Below are 12,361 nucleotides of genomic sequence, written 5' to 3' on the forward strand. Positions count from 1 at the left end.
AGGTTTTACTTTCAAAAATATGTCGAAAAACTGGCTGAAAACGTAAATCGCTCATTGCCAAGTGAGATTTATGGCTTGATTATTTGCCAATGATGGCCCGGCCCCAAAGCTAAGCCAATTGGTCAGCGTTTAGGCCAAGTTAAAAACAAAAACGAAAAACCAAAGGTGATCATTTTATTGTTCGGCAGTTATTCTGCAGCTGACAGATTTGTCGAGTGCATTGAATATTCGTTGTACTAATTTTCTGTGGGCCGCCTCTCTATTTCATTTCGGCAATGGCAAAAATTTAATTGGACTTATCATGAAGTAGTCTGAAACGTTGGACGAAATCGCAGTCGAAGTCAAAGTCAGTCTCTAAGTTGAAAACTCGAAGGCACTTCAGCAGCTTTCTTTTATGGCCGCTTGGTATAATGACTATGTGTGGCTTGGGATCGTCGTGGATCGCTTCGCTTTAAATTTATCACCCACTCAAAAGCATTTTTCCATATGATGAGGCTTGCAACCAGACGGACTTGGACTTCGAGTGGAGCCATGTACCTGCCACGGTCAAAGCAATAATTCAATAAATCTATTGCACAAATCCATGCGTTATTGGCAATATGATGATGAGGAGCCTGAGACTGCCACAACAGCGATCAACGATCAACGACGATCGTCGAAACGTCGTTGAACATCGTCGTTGACGTTGCATTATGCAGAAACTGTCGGGGCCAGAACTTGAACTCCAACTTGACTTTGACTAAAGTCCATCAAGTGGAAGTCGAGTCGAAGTCGATGTCGATGTTGGAGTCGAAGTTGTAGCTTTAGTTGGCCTGTGGCCAACCGCAAAGTTGCAGCTTCTCTACACCCAAGTCTAAACGCAAAACGCAAACTATGCCCGGTTTGTTTTTATTATATTTAGCAGAGAGCATAATAATTCTTTGCTGCCTCAAGTTGATAACGTTTGCATGGCCAATGATACACACAGTCCATGCTCAAAGTGGAGGTGGATGTAGAGCTCCATGGATGGAGATGGAGATGAAGCTGAAGTTGGAGCTGTGGAAGTGGAAGTGGAGGTTGTTTGCCTGGAGTGGAGTGGAAGTTCAAGTCGCAGTCGAATGCAAATTTGTTGCAACATATTGGCGTCGCTGAGTTGCTTCAGAAGTGCGCATCAAATAGAAGCAGCCCACTCGACTACCCTTTCCATACCCTGTAATCATAAGCAGGGCCATAAAGGGAGGGCAAAGGCAACAAGTATGTAAAAAGAATTATTTAATGAATTGACATAAAATACATTTGGAATCAGGGATGAGTCTTAACAATTTTAAGAGAAAAGAAAAAGATATTACAATTGGGTTGCCTTTGAAATCTTTGAAATATTGATTTATTGGCAAAAATACTTGATATAATATAAGATTACCAGATATTTGTAATAATAGATCAAATTAGTTTACTTTTGAATGTTGTAAAAATTGATTTATTATTAAAAATACTTTATAATCTTATATTATATTAAGTATTTTAAATAGTAAATCAATTTTCGAAGATTTTAAATGCAAACTAATTGAATAGATATTTAAAAATACTCGATAATCTATTTTTATATCAAGTATTTTTAAGAATCTATTAACTATTTCAAGCAAAATCTTATATTACATCAATAATCTTTAATAATAAATCAAATTTTCATATATTCAGGAATGAAGATCGCCTATTTGTTTTACCTATGTATATGTTTTACGTATTACTTAAAAGGTTAAAGAAAGTATATTCATGAATAAATTATGTAAAAGATTTTCACAAAACTAACGAGTTATATAAATATATTAAAAGCAACTTTCCAAATATTTGAAATCTCAAATTCCATTTAAAAATTTATTAAATTCCAGTATTCCAGTTAAACATTTTTAATTTCAGATCTTCAAATTGTTAAAATAACTTCTTTAACAATAAAATAGGTTCAAGATCTTCACAAAGTTATATAAATATATAAAAAACTACTTTGGAATTTTATTTTAATCCTCAAATTCCATTTACAAATTTATAATTTCTAGTTAATTGCCAGTTAATTTTTAATTGCAGTTCTTCAATGTATTTAAAAAGGAATTTAAATTAATTTTAAGTTTCATTCATGTTTTGCATTTCCTAATTTGCAAACCTTACAGTTGCTCTTTTTATAGGGTATCTCGTAATTCATCAAAGTAACTACTCAAAGCTCAGGCGTAGGCTAGACAGAGAATTCCCGAATGCTCAGCGAAATGAAATATTATTCATGGCTTTGGCAACTTGTTGCACTGCAGAGTGAGTTTCTGTAGCAAAATCTGCATATGAAAAATTATTATTGTAATCCATTTGGCCTCTTATTTTTGCTCGTTTTTTTTTGCTTTTCTGGGGTCCGGAAATTATGCAGCAAAAACCGAAAAAAAAACTTTAAGCCAAAGCGTTTCGCCCCCGAAAGAAAGGCGTCAGGAGATTTATGCCAGAGTCTAGAGGAGTTTTGAAGATTTGCGCGGTTTTTCGTATTTTTTCGCTTTTGTTTTTGTTTCTGTTCTGATTCTGCGTCGTCCGTTGGCGTTTAACTGTCTAACTGGGCCGCTCTGTTATGTGGTTGCTTGTGGGGGCTTGGAAAATTTGTACAACATGCGCTCGGTGTTTCCCATAACTCAGCATTGTCTTAGTTGCTGTTGTTGTTCTGCTGCTGATGCTGATGCTGCCTCTTGGCGGCCTTTTGGTGTTGAAATCATTTGTAGTGCAAATTTTGCCCCATTGCCCGCTTGATATATGAGGCAAGTGTGAAAATATATTTCTGATCAAATAGCAAACTACTTTGTTGCTTTTTTCATAGCTCAAATTGCTCACCAAAGAGGTGAGAGGTGATTTATGGATGTTGTACACTTAGAAAGGAACTTGATGGCAGGTTTTTTTTTATCGGCTTTTCGCCTTGGCGAAAGTCGTTGAAAGGGATTCCGTTTAGGATAAGAATTTGCTTTATAATATCAATACTTTTCTGATCTCAACTTTTCAGTTTTTAGGATAAGAATTTGCTTTAATCATTTCAGTGATTTTACGAAGTCAACTTTTCAGTCTTAGCATAAGAATTTTACTTTAATAATTTCAGTGATTTTTCGAAGCCATCTTTCCAGTCTTTAGGATAAGAATTTGCTTTATAATATCAATACTTTTTTGATGCCAACTTTTCAGTTATCTTTCTATTTAGGATAATAGTTTGCTTTAATAATTTCTATACATTTTTGATGCCAACTTTTTAATCTTTACGATAAGAATTTCCTTTAAAAATTTCAGTTATTTTTTGAAGCCAACTTTTCAGAATTTGGGATAACAATTTGCTGTAATAATTTTAATATTTTTTTGAAGCCAACTCTTAAGTCTTTAGGATAAGAATTTGCTTTAATAATTTCAGTGATTTTTCTAAACCAACTTTTCACTCTTCTTTCACTCACTCAAGACAAGTGCTTTTTGCTCCTCACGTATATTTTTGGCACTTCCATCTGCAAAATAAACACTTTGGCCACACAACTTAACCCACTGTCATAACTCAATAAATCATTGACGATCAATCGCTAACACCTACCCAACCCAAATAGAGTTATATAACAGAGAGAGAGACCAAAAATAAACGGCTTCAGGTGAAATTTTATGCAGATAGACAACAAGTTTGAAATAAATAAACAACAACATTATTGTGCCCGCATCCTCAAGCTAATCCGGCGCCAAAAACCGCAAATAAGACAACGAACGAAATGGAATGACAACGAGAGACAGGGGAAGGGGAAAGAAAGGGCAGAAGATGCCACAGCAGCAGCAACAGCATTTGAGAGTCTTCCGAGCCAAGGCTTTGTGGCTAATGATGCGACACATTTGCTAATTTCTATTGAAACCCACTTGCCGCATGGCTGAAGCCGGAGAGTTCGTCATCGGAATCGGAGTTCGAATTGGAATTGGAATCGGAGTTGGGGTGTTAATGATGCCAGGTCAACCGCAAAACAGGTCTCAATCTCAAGTTGAAGATGGAACTCGGTTGAGATGGATCACTGGCCCCAAAAAAATACCACCCGAAGATTTCTTTTGTGCGTGCATGAAATTAAACCATGTTAAAATTAATTAACGGCCCCAGACTCGGAACGCTTCTTTTGTGTTAATTATTTCGGGATAACTGCAAAAACTTGAAAACTGGAACTGGAAAGTGTGCAAAATCTTTTGGCGTATGATTCAGAGAGTCTGCTCAATGTGTCAATCAGTCACTCAGTCAGTCAAACGCTCTGTCATTCCAATCACTTTGCGCTTTGCTCGCTTCCATCTCTATTCCATTTCTATGTCTCAATGCCTGATTTATGATTTGCATAAAAAATCATTGGCAATTCTTTTACGGCTTTTATTTGTTTGTTTCTTATTTGTTATTGTTGTTGCTGTCTCTCTCTTTCTGTACAACTTTTACCTTTTGTTTGAAAGTCTTGAGTCTGACATTTGAACTTTTCACCCACAATTCCATTTGCCATGGCGTTGAAAAAATCTTTTAAGGAAATAGCGCCGAACCGTTTGCCAAAATGGACATTTCTCGACATTTCCTTAAATGAACACCAAGTGAAATTTTAACCAACCCAACGCTTAACTTACAGCCACAACAATAACAACAACAAATACAACAACAAAGGCTGCGCCTTTGCACGCGCCTCACGTGCAAAATTTCATTATACCCTTCAAATGACATGCTCAAATTGGGTGGATTAACTTCAATGCGTGCATTTGAGGTAAGGCAAAATGAACACACATATTTCTAGAATAGAAGTTATTTAAGAAATACTTTTGTATGAGGGAAAAACGCTTTCTTAAATAAGAGTCTTAGTTGTTTTAACTGATAAAGTGGTAGTTGCAGTCTATGGTATATTTTGAATAGTATATTTTGCTGTCTACGGTATATTTTGAATAGTACATTTTGCACTCGATAGTATATTTTGCAGTCTGTGGTATCTTTTGAATAATAGTATATGTTGAATATCATATTTTGAAGTCTGTGGTATATTTTGAATAGTATATTTTGCATTCGATGGTATATTTTGAATAGTATATTTTACAGTTTACGGTATATTTTCAATAGTAAATTTTGCAGTCTATGGTATATTTTGAATAGTATATTTTGCAGTCTGTTGTATATTTCGTATAGTATATTGTGCAGTCCATGGTATATTTTGGATAGTATATTTTGTACTCTATGGTATATTTGGAATGTCATATTTTGCATCAATGGTATATAGTTTTTATCAATATATCAAAAACATAGATTTTGATATATTTCAGTATTTGAATAATATCGCATAGAAGCACAATCCTAAAATACCCTTCTATATGGTAGGTTTAAAAAATGTATCATAGATAATTTTGATGCATACCAAAAATGTGGAAAACATATGCGTAATACATTGCGTATCTTTTTAATAACTTTATTTTATAGAACATCACATATGTGAAGTTTATTTCAATCACTTTTATATCATCTAAGCTAGCTAGATTATCTCCATTAAATTGTCTAAAACAATTCAATACATCTTTGTATAAAGTCATCATGATTTTCGATACTTTTTTTGAATCGCTTTGAGCTGCGCACTGGATGTTTTGTGGTGACAATAACGAGCATGATTTTTGTCATATTCAGCTTGCATGTGCCCATGGTAGCTGACTTTGATATGTCCAATTGGATTGCAATCTTGGCGGCCATCGAAAGGCTCTTCGAATTCTTTTCGTTTCTCTTTGTGAGTTACGGTTTGTATCAGGTGAGTTTTTAATATTAAACCCAAATTTCAAAACTAATAATTGTACATTTTTAGCGAAGTCGTCAGATGCTGTTAATTTGGCAAATTCTTGTACCGCTTAGTTTTATTTTCAATGTTGGATATTATTTCTATCTAAGCGCTGTGCTGAACAGTCTTAAATGGTTGATTCTCTTGGTGTTATCCTTGTGTAAGTTGTTTTTAATTCTAGAATTTTGATTGGCATAAGTTTTGTTTATTTCAGATTTAATTACGTATTCACTAATGATGATCAATTCGTATTACGATGAACTAGGCTACGTGGAGGATTATATGAGAGATTTGGCGTATATACAATCCCGGAACTTGCAGAAAAATCCGCATAGCTATAATCCATCGATGAAATCTGAAGATCGAGTTGTAAAAATCACTAGACACACTGCAACCTAATGCAAAGCAACAGTAGCAACAGGTAATCTGATCTGTCTCTCACCCCCCTTTCCACTCCTCTTAACCAAAAGAGTCAGTATGAGTATCTGTCTGTCTGTCTTTCTTTCTTTCCATCTTTCTATCGTTCAAGGCAATGGCCAGAGGGCTGCGCAGTTGCTCTGTTGCAGGTAATCGGATATGCCACAAAAGGCGAAAGTCTCTCGGCGCATACCATTTTTTCCACCATTAGTTTATTATTGTTATAATTTCTTTATTGTCATTATACACATACATATATGCGCTAGAGAGTCTCTTCTACAAAACAGCAGCAGAGGTTCAACTTTTTTCAACGCTGCTTCATTTCGGAGTCAGCTCGTAATTACCATCCACACTGAGAGACTGAGAGCTGCGAAGAAGACGTGGAACGTGTTGATTTCTCAGCCAGGCAACCGCAAATCCACTTGGAGTTCGGTTCATTCGAGAGGCACTTGAAATTATGCGGCTGTTAGCTACCAGATAACGCTTTTGATTATGACAACGGGGCCATAACGATGTGCAGCGATGGAAAGCGACTGCGGCAGCTGCCAACTACAATCTTGGCCAACTTATATTTGTTGTTGTTGGCGGGGGTGCGTGGCCCAAAACAACACCAACAACAACAACGACAACAACAGCTGCATCGGCAAAGACAATTCAAATCATTTTGAGTTTTCAGTTTTCGGCTGCCTTCGACATTGATTCACATTCACGTCAAATGGCCAACGGGTGCACAGTAAATGAAATCGCTTTTTGATGTGCCCTCCCGCCCCCCGCCTCCCTCTTCTGCTTCTCCTTCTCCATGCTTCCACCTCTTTTGCCCTCTTGTCTTTTGGCTCGCGCTCACTTCTTTTTTTCTCTCGGTTTGGAGTTTGAAGTCCAAGCGTTTGTTATGGTCTCTATTATTGTTTATAATGATGGAGTGCCGCTTTTCGGACCAGAATTCTATTCACCTCACCATTTGAAATGTGCCCGCCTATTTGTCGTCCACTCTTCTGGCATTTCTTTTCTGGCCAAGTGCGACTACAAAATGCATAAACAATCGACAAACCAATTTCACGTCTTTGGAAAAAATAATATTTAAAATAAATGTCGAATACTTTGCCCCCGGTTTTTTTGTTTCTTTCCTACTTCTTCTTTAACTGCTCTTCTATCATTTGCCTCCTTTTCTTTATTGTTCTTGATTGAAATGAAGCCAAAGCCAGTGTAAATATTGAAGCTATTTGCACGATGCACAGTGGGGCAAGGGCAATGAAAAATGCTTGTAATTAACACTTTACATATTAAAAAATATATTGTAAACTAAGAAATTTGTATCAACAACAATCTTTGCAATATATATTAGTAGTAATTAAACTTTACTAAAATACATTTTTAATATCGTAGAACTAAAATCTTTTAAAAAGTTCTATAACTCTATATTTTAGAAATAAATAGTACTATAAATAATCATATTCAAGAAAAATATGGGAATATGGCTCAATTTGTTTTTGATAATAATTTTAAAAATAACTACAAGTTATTCTTATAGCTCTGGATTAGTCTTATTATATATTAAGAGATAGGATTGATTTAAGGAACTTTTTCTGTTTTAAGATAAAACATATAAAATGGAATTCGATGATTTTTGCTATTATCTTTAAGCAGAAAAATAATTCCAAAATCATTCATAACTCTAATTTAAAATCTAATCAAAACCTAAATGATTTATCTTTACCCAAAATAATAAAAGTTTTGGTATATGTTTTTTTTCACTTTAGATAATGTTACACGATATTTTCGCCAGAGAATTACCCATACTTCTCATAGATGAGATTACTTACCACTCATTTTTTTTAATTATTTTATTTTGCGAAAATTTAAATTTCTCTCGTTAGCTTTAACTTTTATTTTTATTTTGCCTAAGAAGCTATTTAAAATTTCAGATAAGTAATAAATAAAGTCAATTACTTAAAATAAATGCATTTCGCCACACTGTGCGGCAGCAGTAACAAATAGCGAACATATTTTGATAGCATTTGAATATCTCTTTGGGCAAATGACCGCAACCCCGCCCTCAGCTTTGCTAAATGAGTAAAAAATTGAAGCAAAAAAAAAAAGCGAAGAGATGGGGGAGAAGAGTAGCAAAGAAGATGAAAAAGAGAGACAATTAAGCTTAAGGAGCATTTCATTTGATCGAAGAAGAAAGTTCCAGAAGCAGCACACAAAGAGAAACCCATGAGTTAGAGTTCGAATTGAAGTTGGTGTCTTAGAGCCTATGGGCTGAGCTGAGCTGGCGTTATTTATGGTCCGCACTTGGATAATGGACCTTGAATACACCGAACAGCAACAGCAACAACAACAGAAACAACAAGTGCCCCCCCGCCATGTGGCATGAATCATCGGAACAGAAGAAGAAGGGGGAGTTCCAGTTGTTACTTTTGAATTGCAAAAGACAAAGTTCGGTTACAATTTTTTGACATTTACGGATCATAACAATTTGAATTTAGCGTTCGCAAATGAGACCATTTTTGGCTATGGCCAAAGCAAAAGCAATGCCCCAGGGCATCAATTTGGACATGTGCCCGTTGCCGTTGTGTGTGTTACGTTTGCTAGCAAATATTTTAAGTGGCCTCCCCAGTCGAATGAGTGTCAAGAAGTATCCACAGAGATGTTTCTTCTTCTCTCCTCTACTCAAAAGTCTCGCAGCTGTCCAAGGTGCGTTGCATTAATCAAAATTCTCTGTTATGTTTGACAAAATTAACATAAATATGAGACAGCGAATGGCATTAGTTATAAATAAACACGCTCAGAGCATATCCTGCAACGGTTTCACTTCCGATTCTACAGGAAATTTTCCCATGACCCCGTCGAACGTTGATTTGCTCTTGTCAGCATCTTCGTCTCCTGTCTCCTCCGTCTCCTGCTGACTCAGCTTGCATATGCACTCACATGTATTTTCTGAAGTTGGCTTAGGTAGTTAACTAGATGCATGCCCACGCTTGAGAGTGAGGGAGGAAGGGAAGGCAACAAATCCGATGTCGATGAACAGGTTCTTTTCCTGCTTTCGGTTTTTTTCTTTTCGGTAATTTGAGCTGTAGGAAATGGAGCAGCGGCATCTTTCTCATATATGTATATGAATACCATTTGAAATGTGTCGTGTTCTTTATGAGAGTTCACTGCACCTCAAAAGTTGCGAGCCTGAGAAGCAGGCTGTGATTCTTAATGAGTTTTTTTCCTCCTCCTCTTCTCTTTTTTGGGGTCAAGACTTTGCCGTGAGAGTTGGCGACACGTCCAGGTGGGGACCAAAAATGTGAGATTAGGGTGTCGCTCTCAGGGATAACAATTGACGAGAACATGTTTTGTGTCTGCATAAAAACTTAAATTATTGTCATAAACAAATCTTATTGTTTCATAGATAACACAAAATGTGCAACGCACGAAGTGCAACAATAAACAGCTACTACAACAGCATCTGCACGACAACAACACTTTTTCTTTATTTCCTGCATTTTGTTTTGACAATTTTCGCTAATTTGTGTTGTAAGTTGCAAACATCCAAATGCAAGTCGACTGTGTAATGCTCTTTTGGGGATAACGGAAAGTATAAAACCTATTTCTAGCTGATAATGAGAATGCTCCTTATTTACATAATAATTAATAATAATGTAAGGTCAGCTACGCAGTTCTTTGGCATAAAGAAAAGTACCAACATAAAATTAAATCTTAGTTTTGCAAAAATATAAAAATCAACAGAAAAACAAACCAAATCTAACTAGGTTTTTGCTGGTTTCTTATCTCTTTGTTTCATTTAACAAAAACAATGTGCCAGCAATCAAGTAACAAAAAGGAATGTACTTCTGTCATACTGCAAAATAGCCTTCTACAATAGCTCTTACCATTCCGGCTGTACATCGATAGTACTTACTTAAAAAAATCAATCAATCAGCATAACCTACAACTATTTTTGTATTGATCCTTGATAATATTTTCTTAAATAAATCAGTCTTTCAATTGTCCTAATAATGTTGACGACTATTTTTTGAAAAGATTCTTATATTATTTAAGTTCTGTAAAAACTGCAGCCTTCTAACTCTTATTACTTTGGCTGTCGTTTGGTAGTTTGGTGAATCAGTCGGACAGTCAAAAAACATAGTTTGAAAATTAACTAGACTGCTAGAACGCATTCTGGTTAGGAGATATAAGAATTTCCTACCTTTCAACTCTTACCATTTTGACAATGTGTTGATGGATGCTTCTTAACTCAGTCTGCCAAGAGAAACCGTTTGTCAGAAAAAAAAAAACAAGATTTGATAATTAATAGAAATAATTTCAGTCTTAGGCTATCTAAAATTGTAGCCTTCTAAGTTTCCTAACTTAACCTTCTACTTGTTTAAAACAACTTGTTTTAAAAGATCAGCTAGAAAGGTGAAATAGTTTCACTACTATTGAGAAATATTTGATTAAGTTATTGAATAAATTTATTTAAGTTTTTGTTCATATTTTATTTAAATTGCTTAGCTCTACTCTTTGAGCTAAATTTGTATAAATTCTCAACATTTTATATAATTCTACGTCTTGGTTAATTAAATATCCGACTAATTATATTTGAATACGCAACATGTTTGTAAAACAAATTGAGAATTTAAGTAGAACAATTTGCATATTATTCATAATATTAATTAGTTAAGTTATTCAGACGTCACGCTCAACACGACAAATTGTTGAGGCTTTTAAGCATAGAGTAGCCAAGCCAACAACACAAGCAAGTGTTTTTTTTTGTGTGGGGGAAGCGAGCGCGCCTCGCTTTGGTTGGCCAAACGCAAAGTTAGCGAGAGAGAGCATGCAAAGAGCGAGTGAGCAACAGAGAGAGCGAGAGAGAGAGAGCTAGTGTAATGGCTAGTGCGTGAGCTGAACGACAACACGATATCATCTTCATGCACACTAATACATAGGCAACCTGCTTTGGCTTTAGCTTTAGCTTTAGCTATGGCTAGTTGGCGGCTTAGCCATTGTTGTTGTTATTGTTGTTGCTGCTGTTTCGCCAATTAGTTAGCTGCTTTGGCTGCGTAGCGTGCAATATTGGCATTGGCTAAGTTAAGTCAAAGGGGAGAGAGAGGAAACAAAACAAAACTTGGCTCGCAGCCAACAATTGTGCAGGCAAACAACAAACAGCAGTTAACGCGTTTTATTGTCTTGCAAGTTTTGTTGTATGTGTGTGTGTGTGTGTGCGTGAGTGGGACAACAACAACAACAACTACAGCATGGCGTAGATCATTAGATGCTGATGGAGATGGTGTTATTATTTGCACGTTTTGTGTGAAATGCACTTGGCCCACAGTTCGCTCTCTCTCTTTCTTTCTTTCTTTCTCTCTCTAACTACCAGATTGCCATCAGCTGCAATTCTTGCTGGAAACCTCTGCAAACAAAAGCAGTTTAGCAATAAGTTAATATCGCTTTTGCTGATGTTTTGCAATTGCAGCTGGCTTCCCCTCTTTCCTTTCTCCCTCACTGTCCACTTCACTGATAAGCCTGACGACAACCGATTTTTTGGGGCCATAATAAAGCAGCGAAAAGTCAAAAGACAACGACAACAAAATGGTAAACAGATTGCGCTTTATGAATATGCAAAGATTAAACAACAACAATTGACTAACTGCCCCCTCTTTAGCCCTCTCTTCCCTGCCTCTCATCTTGTTTTTGTCATTTCGCTTTTTTTCGAATTTCAAATTTTTTTTAACGAGCCAAAAACTGAAACTGCACAAAATGAGAAAAAGAAGCAAACTTTCCAACAAACAAAAGACTGCCCCCAACAAGCACCCCAGCAGCCGGGACACCCTACAAAACAAACCGAACCAGAGCAGAGTGGAGTAGAGCAGAGATCCAGCCCAAATGAGGCAGCCCCCAACTGAAAGAGGGACAAAAAACCAAACAGCAGAGACAGCGAAGTAAAAAAAAAACGAATGAAATTTAGCGTAAAAATTGAGATCTTTTGTCTGCGATAAACGTGAGCATTTTGTTTGTCACGACGAAGTGTGCTTTTTTGCGCGATCGCTCCGACTTGAGGAGCTGGAGCTAAAGCTTGGATTGGAGTTGCAACTGAAGTTGGAGCTGGAATTGGAGCTGCAGCTTTAACTGGAGCTGGAGCTGACATTCGGGAACAGAAGCCCAGA

The 12,361-nt window shown here is 36.3% G+C and overlaps 2 protein-coding genes across 4 annotated transcripts in view; one reads left to right on the forward strand and one right to left on the reverse strand.

Moving 5' to 3' along the window:
* Window positions 1–961: 961 nt before the first annotated feature.
* LOC133850519 (uncharacterized) overlaps window positions 962–12,361 on the reverse strand; it is an 85,701-nt gene continuing 74,301 nt past the window's right edge. Inside the window, exon 3 of the transcript XR_009895643.1 lies at window positions 962–973. The gene's annotated coding sequence lies outside the window, so the exon portion shown is untranslated. The remainder of the gene's footprint in view (window positions 974–12,361) is intronic.
* On the forward strand, window positions 5,513–9,564 carry LOC133850546 (uncharacterized). Of its 3 annotated transcripts, none has more exons than XR_009895649.1 (4): window positions 5,513–5,768; window positions 5,828–5,955; window positions 6,010–6,216; window positions 6,325–6,457. XR_009895649.1 is itself a non-coding variant. In XM_062286671.1 (4 exons), the coding sequence occupies exons 1-3, from the start codon at window positions 5,631–5,633 to the stop codon at window positions 6,192–6,194; spliced, it is 456 nt and encodes a 151-aa protein (XP_062142655.1). In that variant the 5' UTR covers window positions 5,515–5,630; the 3' UTR covers window positions 6,195–6,216; window positions 9,456–9,564. The 3 variants fall into 3 exon arrangements, 2 of the variants coding, with proteins under 2 accessions (XP_062142655.1, XP_062142654.1); XM_062286671.1 differs by lacking the exon at window positions 6,325–6,457 and adding an exon at window positions 9,456–9,564 and having other exon boundaries at window positions 5,515–5,768; window positions 5,823–5,955; XM_062286670.1 differs by having other exon boundaries at window positions 5,519–5,768; window positions 5,823–5,955.

The sequence above is a fragment of the Drosophila sulfurigaster genome, chromosome 2L (genome assembly GCF_023558435.1).
Source record: "Drosophila sulfurigaster albostrigata strain 15112-1811.04 chromosome 2L, ASM2355843v2, whole genome shotgun sequence".
NCBI lineage: Eukaryota > Metazoa > Arthropoda > Insecta > Diptera > Drosophilidae > Drosophila > Drosophila sulfurigaster.